The following is a 15,562-nucleotide window of genomic DNA, read 5'->3' as shown; positions in this document are numbered from 1 at the left end:
TGGAAGTGTGCAGCCACTCAATACCACAACTCTCAGTGGAAGCAATGTCTCAAGACCTTGCACTCTAACACCTTCACGATAGATGAAGATAAACTTCAGGAAGCAACTAAAAATAGCTTCTGCACTGAGGTGCACATCTCTAGAATGACCTGCATGACTGCTACAAATTACTACTCTGAATTACTCCATTAAGCAAGTTAACAGTGGATCAGTACTCCAAATAGCCCTCAAGTTAGCAGTGCCAACACTAAAAGGGAGCATCACTCCTTGTGAAGGGCAGATCTGTGAAGTCAAGCTTCAAAATCCAGTTCAAAAGCAACCAACCTTTCCACCTGTCCAAATCACTGTTTCTTAAAAAACAAACAAAAACAAACACCACACCACCACCAGAATGCACGTTAAAAACTTACTGCAGGGGAATAAATTCTATTGCATCATGAACTTACGGTTGCTTACTTGAGAAAAGAGGCAGTGCTGCCCTGTTAGGGCAACAGAAGGGTAAGATAACAAGGATAAAGGGAGATGGTGCAACTCCACAACTGTTCCTGAACTACCTTGCCTCGGAAAGGGTAATAGGACAGGAGAATACATAGTTATAAAGACTGTGCTAAAACAGCCCAAAGCATGAGAGAAGCTGAGGTTTCAAGAATCTCTGTAGAAGTGGTTCTTCCCAGCTATCACGAGGCAAAACCTACTGAGCATTTGCAGCATTTTCTGCATGAGGGAAAAAATACCCTACGCTCTTCCAGCATGAAAGCAAGCCCCACTGCTGCCCAGCAGTCTTTTCATATTTCCAAGAGTAATTCTACAAATTACTGAGCTCTCTACCTAAATGCTTTCAAGCAGATGTGGAATAAGGAAAAAAAAAAAGAAAGAAGCAGCTATTAGTTGTATTCCTTGGAGATACGTCCCAGATAGGACAAAGCATCTTCACCCCTTTTACTTTCTAGAAAAGATGAAGAATCATCCCCCCCCCCCCCCCCCCCCAAAAAAAAAAAAAAAAAAAAACCCACCAACCCACAACTTTATTCTTGCCTGAATTGTCAATACTGACAGAAACAAGATTTAATAACATCCATTCCATCTTGTTTCACTTTCCGCAATTATACGTGGCAGCAAGAATAAGCAAAAATGAAATGGCTCAAAGGCTTCAAAACTGCTCTGAAATTAGGTACAAACCAACCCCTCCATACTTTCAGCATCACACCTTAACCACACAACTCTCAGGTAGGCCCAAATATCCAAACTCTGATAAAACTCATTCAGAGTTGTTATTGAGCAGCGTTTGTAACTAGGGAAATGGCAAACGGGAACCTGCTAACACAAATTAACATAGGAGTAAAAGATAATAGACTTCTGGTTAGGAGCAAGGAAAATAATGAACGAGTAACGAAGGATCGTTGCAGAAAGCAACCGCTTCCCACACAGCAACGTCTCTCTCCTTAAGGACATTCTTAAAGGGGAGCCACCGGAGGCCACACGAAGCTTCAGCCGTGTGAAGGTTTATAGCCCACAGAAGCACGGTATTTAACAAAGGGAAACGGCGATAACCGCGAACGCGGCGCCCGCGCTGCCGAACCCGGGAGACAGAAGACCGCCGGGCTGCCGACAGGAAAGGCCCCCAGGCAGCCCCGCGCGGCGCAGCGCCGAACCGCCTCGCGCTCCGCTCCCGGGGCCGCCCTCGCGGGGCCGACCGTGCCGAGGGCCGGGCCTCGCCTCGCCGCGCCGCTCCCCACAGCCGCGGCCCCCGGTATCCGCGGCGCCCCCCCCCTGCCGCGCTCCTTACGCTGTATGGCGGGGGGCGGCGGGTAGCGGGCGCGCAGCTCCGGGCCGCCCCCTTGCACGCCGCTGCTCACGTAGTTGCTGGGGAAGATGCCGACGCGCTGGTCGATCTGCCCCGTCCACCAGCCCTCGTCGCCGGACACCTGCGAGTCCCGGGACAGCACCTGCACCACGTCTCCCGGCCGCAGGCTCAGCTCGTCCTCGCCGCACGCCTCGTACTCGAAGACGGCCGTCCAGAGCGGTCCGCCGCCCGGCGGCTCCCCGCCGCCCGCGCCCTCCTGGCTGAGCGCTGTGAGGGGCTCCATGGCGAGGCTGCTCCATAGGGGGAGGCGCCCGCGGCAGCCGAGCGCTGCGGGGGGCGGCGGGGCCGGTACCGCCGCCTATTGTTCATGCGGCCCGGCGCGGCCCGGCAGCGGGTGCCGCCGCCGCGGCCCGGCCCGGATCCGCCTCAGCCCAGCGCGGGAAGGGGTGAGGGCGGGCGGCGCGTGCCGCCGAGCCGCCGCCGCATCCCTCTCCTCCCCGCCCGCCTCCGCCTGCCGCCGCGGCCGCGCATCCCGGAGCCACCTGACTCTCTGGCAGCTTCGGCGGCGGGAGAGGAGGGGCGGCCCGGCTCCTCGCCGCGATTGGCCGTCGCTCACGCCCGTCAACGCCTCCCTCTCACCTGATTGAGGGCTCTAACCCTCTCGGCCACGCCCACACCCCCTCGCGCCGGAGCCTCGCGCTCACCGGCGTCCCCCCCCCATCGGCCCCCGCCCCGTCAGCCGCCGCTTCCCATTGGCCTCGCCGCAATTGTCAGTTAAGGGCCCCGAGCCCCGCCCGCCCCGCCGCATCTCGTTGGCTGGGGAAAGCGGCGCGACGCGGGGAGGGCCGAAAGAGGGCGGACGTGAGTGAGCGGGGCCACGCTCGCCCGCCGCCAGCTGGAGGGCGGGGCCGGCCGCGGCGTCGCTGGCCAATGGCAGCGCGGGCCCTCCGTGCGGCGCTGAGGCCGCGGTTTTGGGCGGGGTTGCGCCTGCGCTCGGCACGAGGCCACGAGCGCGCTGCGGGCGGGGCGCCGCCATGTCGTGCTGTGGGGAGCGGCGAGGGCTGCGGTACGGTCGGCTGTAGCAGGCGCAGCGTGGAAGCGCAGACGCGGGCCAAGAGGGGCTGCGGTTTCGTTTATCCCCACGTGGTCAGGCTGTGCGCCAGCGCAGGCGTTACCTGGGCTTCACGCAAGATTAATGCGGGTGGCTCACCAAGTGAAAAATGAGTAAAAGTGTAATAGTGACAAAAAAGGGCAGCTTTTCTTCATATGTCATTGCAGGTGTCACTGATAAACCTGCAGGTGAAAAGTCTCATCGTGCAATACCTCCTGACTGGAAGTGCTTGCTTTCCCAACTGCGTGTAATGTGTTCCCACATGAGGCCTTGGGCTTAGTGTCTGTTCAGAGTTTTGCAAAGAGAATTACACAATTCTTACCTGCTAAATGATTTTTTTTTTTTTTTTATTCTGCACTTAAAATGAAGCACTTGGTGGTGTTTTGGAGCTTTTGTTGTTTTTTAATGTACAAGGTGACAGCCAGTACTTCCTCAGTGTTCTGCATGGGACTTCTGTATTTCCCTCTTGCCAGTGGGGCTGGATCTCAGGGTGCACCCTTTCCACTGTTCGTTTGTTACTAAACAGTGTTTCCACCATTAATCTGAGCTTATCCAACATTACTGCTGCTGAAAGGGACTTCCCTGCGCTGTGTCACATGCCTGACCTGCTTTCCTGATTCCAGCAGCAGTGACTGCGTGGCTCTAGAGTCATTTCAGCTCATTCAGCCATCTGAAAGCTAAGCCACCCTGTAAAGGCAGGGAGATTTCAGTCAGCTTTTCAGGTTGGTCTGACTCGTGTTAGGGCTGTGTGCAAGCGTGATCATTAAAGCCAGCACGATATAAGGGCACAGGATGAGATGGGGAATGGCAGACCTCTCCTGTTCAATCCACAATCAGGTTAGCTTGCCTTCCTCATGATGCTGAGGGGTTAATAAATAGCTGTATCTGTAATTTTTAAAGTTCAAATAATAAATAATTGAGGAGAAATCTGAAGGAGTGGTGTTAACATCCTTCTTTAAAACACCCTCAGCTGCATCCAGTACCTTTCTGTCCAGTTATATTAACTGAAAATAACAGCTTCTTTAAACCACACAATGGGGAAATACAGTCCAAAGTGAATATTATTCTTTAAAAATTGTCCTACGAAAAATTTAATGAGACAGCAAAATAAAGGCCTCCTGTCTTTTAGCTGGTTGAAGCATTTCTACAATAGAACACCAAAACCTTTAAAGCAGAGTTACACTGCTAATGGTGAAAACTCTAAGGAAATTGACTTTATACATGCTCAGATTGTCTACTGCAGCAACCTAGACAGAGCCCTGCCCTCGTGTGGAGTGCCTTGGTATCGTGGTATGCAGCAAACTTGTAAAATAGATCTTGATTTTTTCTTTTTTCTCCTGGTGCTCTTTCTTCTTCCATGATATATTTCTGCAGAAATAGTCTCACTTGTGTAGGAAACCCAGAGCAATAAGTACCTGGAGCTGGGAGAGTGACCAGGGAAATGCTCTGCAGGAGCCCTCATGGGTTTCTACCGTTCTCAGAGATTTCTCTTGGCATCATTCACTAGCCATCTCGGAAAGCAGTTTCTGCTTGTAAATATGTGGGCAGACTGGAAAGGCAGTTCATCTATTTATCTTGATCACAAGAGTCAGTTAACGTTAAACTAATATGTCAGTAACTGGCAAAAGTCAGAAGAAAGTAACATTAAATAGCACAGGCAGTCTGTGAATGATATTTTAGCTCTTATGAGATACAGAAAGTTTTGGAATAGTGCACGATTGTCTGATGAACAGCATAGATGCTACAGTGGGGGGGTTTGTTTGTTTGTTTTCTTACGTGTTTTTTAAGGAGACTCTACATATTCCCATTATTATTCAAGCAAATCTGAACAATGAGAATTAGACTGTAGATTCAAATCTCAAAGTCTGTATCTGAATCCCCATTCGGTGATTCTGAATGTTTGGCAACAGATTTCATCACAATATGTTTAAAAAGGAGACTAATCTGTAAAATACGGATGATAATCTGAATGTAGTTCAGAATGCCTTCACAATGGAAATTTAGGACCAAGGGTTTTAATGCAGGCTTAGTCTTGCTTTTGTGTTAAAAAACAAAAGTTATTAGAGGAGAAAAGAGAGGCCCATCTATCCCTAGCCTTAGCTTCAAAAACTCTGCCCTGCTGATTGCATTCCATTATTTGTGTACATTTAGAACAACCATCTCAGTTTTTGCCCTATCTTCTGAGGATTATTTGTGTGCACTATTAAACTAGTGTCAGTGGAAACAGAAAGCACTTTTCCCTCTCTTAACTGGACCTAGCTGTTCTATAACAACATCTTTCTAATGTGCCAGTCCATAGTTATAAACTATACTGGTTATCAAAATCTTGGCACTCCAGACTCCTTGTCTGTGTGCTCTGTATAGGCAAAAAAAAAAAAAAAAAAAAAAAAAAACCTACAGAAGAAAAAACAAAAAAGGTCCAGAAGGAAGAAACAGTACCAGTATCTACAACGTAGTACTAGAATGTCACTACTGTTGTTCCAACAATAGCTTTGATGAAAACACATCTCTGCCAGCACTCTTAGAAGGTATAAAAGATTAAGGAGATGGTCCTTGGTGTGTCTCCTTAGCATAGCTCACTCCTTATGCATTCCATGGTAATTTATATTGCATCTTAAATTACCCTGGCACTGAAGCATTTGGCTTTTATACATTTCCTAGGATGTGTGTCAACTGTGTTCCATAGTTATAACCACAGATAGAGCCATATAAAGCAATCTGGAGATGTGCGTAATGCCAGCAGACAGTTATTTGATAATGTCTCCTCAAATAATGTCAGCTTCACTGACGAATTGATTCTTCTATCGTTATAAATTGCCTCAGTGCATGGCTGTAAAACTGGACCGTGCTTTTCCCTCACTTTAGAAAAGTACTGCTTTACCAGCATCGCTTTAATGTAGGTTTGCTCTTCATGCAGGGGAGAGGTAAGCCACTGGCAACAGAAGCTGTACAAGCTGTGCCGTGCTGACTAGGAAAGAGGCTGTGAATCTGGGACTTCAGCATCTGAGTCAGTACAAGAGGGAGCTCTGCTCTGCTTCATAAAATATATATGCTAATCTCCCAGATGGCTATACCATCATGGAGCAGATGACCTGGAAAATAAAACAAGACTGAAAACACTAGTTAGTGGAAATTCTGGGCTAAAATGGGAGTTTCTTAAAGATTTATCTTTTTAACTCACAGGTCACAGTATGATTTCACTTGTGCCACACAGCACTGATACATTTATCAATATTCATGTAAGAAAAATAAATCAGAGAAGGTGTTTCAAATGAGCTTTATAACAGCACTAGAAGATACACAGCTAAGAGAAATTACATCTAACTTTGGTTTAGTGATGACTTCAATTTACATGCTATATATTTTATTGCATTCCAAGCTGCTTGTATAGCCCCTATTTCATTTGGCATTGGTGCGCTGGCAGTCCTGCAGAGGAACACCAGCACCGCCCTACAGATAACACTGTGCCACATTCATGAAAATTTGTGAAACAGTAATATAAGCAGCTTGAATAGAAGATCTGAGAGAAGTTATTGCAAAGCAAACACTCCCATTACTGCTCAGCAAAGACATTAGGACAAACCTTCTTCTGAAAGAGCACTGAAATCTTCACAACAGCTGGTGGCCTCAGTCTTCCTTTTTATGCTGCATGTGAAGAATGAAACAGCGCAGCATACCACAGTGGCACTACCAGTGTATGGTTCAGCATTCCCTCAGAGCATTCAGCTTCCTGCTATGTTGCCAGCACTGCCTGTGGCACCATGGCTTCCCCTAGAGGCCTCTTGCCCAAGGAATGACCAAATCTTTCTTTGTGAGGACAGTTTTTTTTTTGTTTGTTTGTTTGTTTTTTAAATCAACTCAAAACCAAGAGAAGAGCTAATTCCTGGCTTTGTTTACATTTTGAGTTCATCAAACACTTTGAGTCAGTTTTCAGGTTACTGAAGCCATCCTTGAATAACTTCAGAAACACAACACAAAAATGAAGAATCCTGCACATGAACTCAAACCACCAGAGACAGATGAAACCTTATTCCTAATTCTAATGGTGCATTAGAAATATGGCATACAAAGACATAACATCCATTACCAATACCAGCATTCATATCCAATTTGTAACTTCATACCCAAACCATAACTGTGCTAAATCTATCATTACGAAGGTGTCAAATTAGACGGCTTTTCATTTGGAGTAAAATAACCCTTCTCCTTATTAAGGCTAATGTCTTTTCTCTAATATGTATTCAGTAAGTTCACTCACCACTCAGAATAATAAACCTCAGTCTAAAATATGACCCAATAGATCAGGGCTGTAGTAACTGTTTTTATTCAGGTTGTCTTGAGGGAATAGGCAACATTTGCCTGCTGCCTCCTTTTATTCACAATCACAGTTCAAATTCTTAACAGAATTAGTAAGAGCAGCCTCTTGAAAAAAAAAAGTATCAGTTTTTACTAGAAAATCTTTCTACGTTTTTCTACAGTGTATCTACCATAATGACTAAACATAAAGGCTATTCTGAATGCATTTAATACTTCATAAGGCAACTAGAAAAGATTTCCTTGTACTCACATGGAAATGGACCTAATTCTGTTTTGATCTTTCAGCAAGTATGGGCAGAAAAACACATAGATCACACCTTATTTTAACACCATCTCTGGCAGCACCAAATCCATGGAGAGACAGAGATACTGAAGATAATTTCATGTTATGCTGCTGCAACTAACTCAACACATGTGCCTTTTCATTCCAGAATTAATTAACTTTATTTACTTTTTCTTCCTCCTTTTGCTAATTGATGAACTCTGGTTCTCCCCACTGCAAAAGAACTGTGCAACTCTATACAAAAGTTGAAAGTTGAAGCTTTCATAGAACATGAGAGAGGTAGGATCCTTGGAGTGCTCCCACGCAGACTGCTGAATGCCATTGACTTTAAGTGGCACCTAAGTAGCTTTCAAAATATAATATTAAACATAATTAACTCTTGAAAGATACACTCCTTCTTTCTCATAGTGTGATATTTTCCCTCTGAATTAAAGGATCTGTAAGAGTAAGGTTCATTGATGCAGGGATGACAGGCCTTCTGCACGTGAATATTCCTCGAGCATGTTCTCATGCTTCACTACATCTGGAATTCCATATCACTAGGAAACTTTAATGCTCATTAAGTACTGTAGCAATTAGACAGACCAATACACTGGGAAAGGTGTTACAACAAAGATGTGATGACAGAAGAATCAGCACAATAGAAAAGTAAAGGAGAAAGATTGCTCACCCACAGCAGATTTGAGGTTCACAGAAGAAAGCTTCACCAAGAAGGGATCACCAGAAAGAGACCCTTCCCCAGCGGCGCTCAGCCCTTAAATGGGGTCTAAGAGAGGTGCAGCCAGGCTCCACCCCTTCTGGTCACACAGCTAATTGCCTTCACCTGTGCTCCCAGGGCTGGCTGGATCCTTTCCCCGGGTGCTCAATCAGTGGTTCAGGCCATGACTCAACAGTTATCGTGCAAGTATTCACATCAAATTCAGACTAGCAAAGATTCTATTCCACAGCAGCACCTACTCTTGTTAGACTGAAGCTACTAACTCAGGCAGGTGCCTACCTGGGATTGTGGACAAGTACCTAATGGGATTCAAACTCTCAACTGAAACCATCCTTTTCTAATAAGCTTTAGGAAAACTTAGTATGCTCTTAATTCTTAATATTTTCATAGAATCATAGAATGGCTTGGGTTGGAAGGGATCTCAAGGATTATCAAGTTGCCAGCTGCTAGATCAAGTACTAGATCAGATTCCCCTGGGGCCCCATCCATCCTGGCTTTAAACACTTCCAGGAACACAGCACCCACAGCCTCTGCACAACCTGCTCCAGCACCACATCACTCTCTCAGTAAAAAACTTCTTCCTGGCATCTAATCTAAATTTCCCCTCCTTTGATTTAAAAGCATTCCCCCTTGCCCTATCACTATCTACCCTTTGTAAAAAGTTGATTTCCCTCATGTTTACTGCATATGTAAAATAACCTACAGTGAGGCTATTTTGATAACTGACAAAAGTTCATTTGCCTTTTTTTGAGATGGTTATCCTTTCTAGTACAGGGTAGCTTCTTCATGACCAGCAAAGAACTGGGAGTAAAAGCAGCAAGAAAGATGATTCCCTTCTATTGAATTTTAGTGTATGAATTGTTTTGTCTAGTTATTCCTAGCAGAAGACGTCCATCCTTGAATTGCTGATAGCGTGCCAAAATTTCTTTACCAGGATAACGAAAGGAAAGCTTTAGAAGTTCGGCAGCTGAAGGGGAGGAGGATGTGCGTGGCGGCAGCTGTCGCTGGGACGTGTCATGGGAAGGCCGCCGTCGCCTGAGCCCGGGCCGGCAGCCGGAGCCGCGCAATGCCGCCGGGGGGCGCTGCAGTGCCGTGGTGGCGCTGGTGCTGCCCCGCCGGCGGCTGCGTCCCTCCGTCCCGAGCAGCCAGCCCTGGCGGGCTGCGCGTCAGCATCGCAAGCGTCCGTCCCCTGCCTCCATTGCCGCCTGTTAAACGGGGTTTATTTTTCTGATCTGCGGTAACAATGAAGAAATTCTCTCCCGAGCTATTTTTGGTCCTGCTGGAGCCACACGCTGCTTCCTCAGGGCTCAAAGCTCATTGTTTTCATTCGCTCGCATGAGACAATTGCAGGCTACTTAGGACATACTTGTTTTCCAGTGCCTCAAACCATTATCACCTTTTCCTGTTCCCCTTGAGAAAATGGGTCCTTGATACTCGGCCAAGTTGCATTATTTAATTTCCTGCACGCTTTGGGTGAAATCGTCACGAAGGCACTTTTACTGAAGGGAAATAATCTCAGAAAGAATGTGGAAGAAAACCTTACTCTGGAAAAAATAAGCAACTTGCGCAACGCTGGAGGAATGAGGCAGCATGAGTCACAGCAGGCAGAGCTCACCCAGCCCAGATCATTGAGAAGAGATTGCTGGGCCCTGCACGCGTCCAGCAGTGGTGGGACGCACTGGGGCACAGCACAACATATAGGAGGACATGCGTGAGATATGAGGTGTATTGGAGCTGCTGAGTCACAGCCTGAACCACTGATTGAGCACCTGGGGAAAGGACCCAGTCAGCCCTAGGAGCACAGGTGAAGGCAATTCAGGTGTGTGACCAGAAGGGGTGGAGCCTGGCTGCACCTCTCTTAGTCCCCATTTAAGGGCTGAGTGCCATCAGAGAAGTTTTTTTTTGTGGAGCTCCCTCTTTGGGGGAGCTTGCCTGTGAACCTGCAATCCCTGCTGTCTTTTGATATGGGTGAGCAATCTTCTTCCTTTCCTTCGCAGCCCTTTTCTTTTTTGTCGCTCCTTCTGTCATTAGGCCTTTGTTGTAATGCCTTTTCAGTTGTACTGTTCTGTTTAAGTGCTATGTGAGGTTATGAGTGTCCATAGCAGCATGAAAAAATCTTCTTCACCTACGTTGTGTTACTTACAATGTAATTGAGCCTAGACTCATTGAGGAGCACTGGAGGCTTAGAAGAACTGGGTCCATAGGCTTACCTTAGCACGCAGTTCCTCCTCAGGGGATTGTAAAATTGCTTGTGTTGGAAGGGACCATTAGAGGCTGTCTAGCCTAACTCCCCTGCAGTGAACAGGGATGCCCACAGCTAGATCAGGTGCTCAGAGTTCCTTCAGCCTGACCTTGAGTGTCTCCAGGGATGTGGCATCCTCTGCCTCTCTGGGCAATCTGTGCCAAGGCTTCACCACCTTTATTGTAGTAAAGCTTCTTTCTTATATTCAATCTGAATCTCCTTCTCCTTCTTTTCTTTTATAGTTTGTAACTATTTCATCTTGTCCTATCACAACAGATCTCACTAAAGAGTCTCCTTCTTATAGCCTCCCATTAGATACTGAAAGGCTGCTTCTTGTGATCCATGCTTCTTACTTTCTTCAACATATTTTTTCTTCGGTACCTTTTCAGATCTCCTTTCACTCTGAAATTGAAGTTTAGTTCAGCTCTTGCTTGTTTGCTCTCCAGTTTAACTGTTTTAATCTATGTGCCATTACAAATTGTGAGAGTGCTGCAAAGGTTAAAAAAAAAGTACTTTCGGGATGTGAACTTTTTACTTTTTCTTAAAAACTGCAGGTGAATCCACTTTCATTAAAAATTTGAATTAATTTTAATTCAAATGTTGCTACATATGTACCTAGGACCCTGGCATCTTCCAGTGCTCTGCTACCAGTTGATTCAGAGGACATGATAGCAACCAGATTTATATCCACAGAGGCTGAATGACTCCCAGCAAACTTTTATCCTTGTTTTGGATAGTGTTAGAAAGAAGGATCGCAACAGGAATGTCAGTTGGTGTCTAATCAGTGGGAAGGAGAAGTGAGGCTTTATTACAAAGGATAAGCTCTTGGTAATGCAGTCTCTCTTTCCTGTAGACTACACAAGGCCACATGCTGCCTATGAAGCCACCTCCTACATAATTTCCTTGAGAGTCAATCTAGCTAACCAAATTTGATAAATATTCCAGAGATATCAGTCTCTCTCCTACTAAACACTTCTAGCCTGAAGCTGATGTTCTTCCATTACTCCATTAAGCTCAGTCCCTTGCAATCTAACTGTTGTGCTTATGAGCAGATCTGACAACATTAAGCATTTGTCTTCAACCTTATGAGATGATGGGTTTCACAGAAACAAGGCATGCAATTAACTGTTGGGCACAGCATCTGACAGAAGCTCCTGGCAGGCCTGCCAGTTGCACAGAAGTCTTTTTGAGAAAGTATGTGTTGTTTAGATCTGTTGTCAGGTGCAAGACAGAAGGGAGGGCAGTGAAAAAAGCTGGATGATTATGAACTCTGAACTTTTCCCTTCTAAGACCCATATCCTACAGAACTTCCCCTAAATCTAACTTGTTTCTGATGTCAGTAGAAATAATAGTTCATGAGTAAAGATGCTTTTCAATTCATAGCTTGCAAGATTGTGCCTGGATCTTTGACTTAAATTATTTTTTTATAAACTTAGAATATTTTGCTTCTTTTCCATTATATGTCATTTAAAGATTTACAAGCAAGAATGTAGTTGCATTGGTACTAACAAAGCTGTGAAGAAGCCGTGTATACCAGAAATTCGAAATTCAGTCCAAGAGACAATATTTTGGCCACCTGTGTTTAATTGTACTGTTACCACAGCAAGACTGTTTTTCATATGATTTGTGTAACACTCAGTATTGAATTAAATCTTGGAAGTACATTTTCTACAGCAAAAAGGCTTTGTTTTTTTTAATTCAAGTACTGTTTGCAACAAAACCTCTTTTCATGTCATGTTGCATGCTGAAACAATGGTGAAAAGATAAATCACTCAAAATCTAATTTTAACTGCTTCAAAATTTTGCGACAGGTTCGCTAATTTCTGTGAAGTTCAGGATGTTTTTTTAACAGATGTGGGCATACAGCTTACAGATTTCTGATGCAACCTTACTTGGCATCCCTGGGCTCTAGAAGCAGAATGAACAGAGTATGAATCTCTCCACAAAAGAGTTGCCTACTCCACCCTTCCTTTGTTTCAAAGTCGTTTCTGATTTTTTGACTTTGGGGTTATTTTTAATGTTAGATCATTTCCATTGTTTATCTCCAGAAAAGTGTTTCTAGGCCATTTTGCAGTCATCACTATTCTAGGAAGGCCTACGAGCAGAAAAAGGTTATTTGTTTCCCAGGCAGATGTGATCAGAAATATAAAAGTAACTGCATCAGCATCACATACCTCTAATTTCTTTGTTCTTTAACTGTTTTCTCCCTATTCGTTTTCACTGCTAAACCCATCAAAGATTTCCCTAGGGGCTGAACATCTCTTTCCATGCCAAGGGCTGATAAAGAACGCACCAGGGAAATAAATAGGCCAATGTTTCTAATGTGGACAATGCTCTGGGGCTAAACCTGGAGCCAACAGCCTAGCAGCTGCACAAGGAATCTGTGCAAGTGTCTTTGGGAAACACAGCACCTTCTGGGTGCCTGACAATCCCCATGAATCTGCCATGAGGGCTTTACAAGCTGATCCATGATGGGCAGCCCTCACTCCCGTGCAAGTGATCAGGAAGAAACTCTGCCAAGTGTTGTTCCATCTTAGGTTCACTCTCACAGTGTCTCTTGTGAGATTTTCCACAGAAGGGTTGTACTAAGAAGCAGTGTTTGTAGGAAAACCTGTTGGCTGGCCGAGACTTGGAATAAACCTGCCTGCATTCCTCTGATCTGTAAATTCTACTGTTACTGTTCTGTTTACTCTCTGCTCTTGATACAAAGCTGGGAGCAATATGACAAACAAATGCAGTGGAGGAATGAATAGCCTGTTTCATCCCACTGGTTTGTCTTTGAAGGAGAAAAACTCACTTGTGTAGTACTGACTCTACGGAAGTATGGTTTGTACAAATACTCATTCTGTTTAATGGATCATTCTGGATCGGGACCTGGTAGATCTGGGTGCTGTTTTTGTCAGTGATTTACTTGGTGAACCTGAGTCAATCAGTCCATTGATTTCCAATAGTGTTAACATCTGTGTAAGGGAACTAAGGAGAGCAGCTTTTCAAGTTGCTTTTATTCACAGATGAAAAGGCTATAACCAAAAAATACAGCAGTATCAGTATGTCTTAACAGATAACACTGAGTTGAATCATTCAAATCTATTTTTAAGTCCACTTTTCTTGGCTATGTATAGTTCTCTGCTTGCTATGGTGCTGCTGTGCCACTACTGTTGATAATGATCACCAAGCCTTACCTGTATGAATGAGTGCAAAGGATGCCAATGGCAACCTCAAGGACAAAGGGGTAAATGTAAAAAGTGAAACATAGCTTGATTTAGAAACAGGCTGAAGATTATCAGCTAATGCAGTTGAAAAAATATTTGCATGAAAAATGGTGCTGTTTCAGAATCTGGAGTGCCTGTATAGGTGCACGAGCATGCAGGTCTGTAAACATGCATGGGTGTGCTCCATGTTTACAGGGTCTATCTTACTGTGTTGAAGCCAAGAGCTAGCTGGAAGTAGGAGCATGGGGAGAAGTCAAGTAGTGTGCATGTTTCTGTGTAACTGTGGTTTTCTGTAATGGTAAGAGCTTCCTTCTACATCGGTTTATTATGAAAAGTTGTTTACAAAGGGTGGGTGAAAAGCAGCTGTCCATTGAATGACTGCAAGGAATCTATTAGGCCAGCAGAGGAAAGAGAAGATCGTTGCAGTTGCTGTTGTTTTCCTGATGAATAATTATGCCACCTCCAGCTGCTGAGGACCTTTTCTTCAAAAACCATATGTCCTCTCTAATAAAGCTCTGTTCACACCTCCTTTAGGCTTGCCTCACTCTGCTGTATGTATGCCTGATTTCACTTGTTTTGTGCAGTGGCGTGGCTGTAGGATGATAAACTAATCCCTAAACTAATGCTTCGTAAAATTGTGGCCTAGAGAGAAAGGAATGAAAATCAGGGACAGCCTGGGTCTGTGCTTCAGTGATTCATGGAATGTTACTCACCGGGTAGTTCACGTGGGCTTTCTTTTCAAAATGTTCTTTAAAGAGTTGCTGGATTCCAGGTTAGTTGGATCTGCCATTAAGTGGTGGTGTTTCAGGGCACTTCCCCTGGATTAATCATTTTCACATTCTGAAATTTGTCAACTGTACCTTCAGGCATTGCCAATTCAAGCAAATGCAAAAGTATTCACAACGCCTCGGTATGATTTCATCAGATCTTCTACAGTAAGCAGGTCAGACTTGCTCAGTACTTATCTGGGAGACCTCCAGAGAACAAAAAGAATACAGGAAGGAGCCAATCTTGTGATGCAGCTGAGACATCTTGCCTGTGTAAATCATAAGACATATCTGGGAATTTAAACTTCGGTTTTTAGCTGGTTGTTAAAAATATGGCACCTCTTCTTCTGAGGCCGACCTACACTGAAGCTGAAGCAGTATGTGACCAGCAATGCTACCTTCCAAAAGGGATTTAAGACTGAAATTCTGTAGTTCTTGTCTCAGTTTTAAGTTGTTAACTATGGCTACATTCCACCTCGAGGCAATGAATTACATACTGTTTCCAATAGTCTTGAATGTCAAAATTATTCTTCACACCTCCTACTAAAGCACACAGTCACTGCCATATTCCACTTCAGACAAGGCTGTATTCACTGAGGAGTCGTACATACAGAGCTAGGAAAGGCGTTGAAATCAGACAGAAATGTGAAGTCAGTGTTCTGTTTATTCAGAACGAAGATGAAATCCAAGGGAGATTTAGGGAAACTGATGAGGCTTCAGGGCCTCTGAAATAATCTGCCTCAGCAGGCCCTGGTACATATGTGAAATCCAGTCAAGTGAAATTGTGACTTATGTCCCCATACAACATTTTCACTTTGCAATGCATTAGTTATTCTGCAGATTTCCTCACTTTCTGCAAGTTAATGTACTCTCAGCTTCTCCACAGGCCTTACCACACTGACGCTGCCATGGTTTCCTGCACAGCTCGCTGCTATAATCTCCCTACCCCATGTTCTGTGCCTACGTGTTTTTGGCCTGTTTAGCTGTGCAAGACATAATCTATCTTGTGAATAATACAAAGTTGCATGCCTGCTGATAAAACAGCCAGTTGATGACTCTTCTCCAAACTTTGCCCACATTGCCTCTTTGGGAGTCAATGGCCTCATTT

General features: G+C 44.9%; 1 protein-coding gene across 2 annotated transcripts in view; it reads right to left on the bottom strand.

The window, feature by feature from the left end:
- MAP3K9 (mitogen-activated protein kinase kinase kinase 9) overlaps positions 1-2,087 on the bottom strand; it is a 90,415-nt gene extending 88,328 nt beyond the window's left edge. For both annotated transcript variants that reach the window (XM_042862283.1, XM_042862282.1), the window contains exon 1: positions 1,787-2,087. In XM_042862283.1, the coding sequence (XP_042718217.1) occupies positions 1,787-2,087 (301 nt within the window). The remainder of the gene's footprint in view (positions 1-1,786) is intronic.
- Positions 2,088-15,562: the final 13,475 nt, after the last annotated feature.

The sequence above is a fragment of the Lagopus leucura genome, unplaced genomic scaffold (genome assembly GCF_019238085.1).
Source record: "Lagopus leucura isolate 7727_CA_CO unplaced genomic scaffold, USGS_WTPT01 Super-Scaffold_1, whole genome shotgun sequence".
NCBI lineage: Eukaryota > Metazoa > Chordata > Aves > Galliformes > Phasianidae > Lagopus > Lagopus leucura.
The sequence above is the reverse complement of the archived record's forward strand: the minus strand, read 5'-3'. Positions and strand labels throughout refer to the sequence as shown.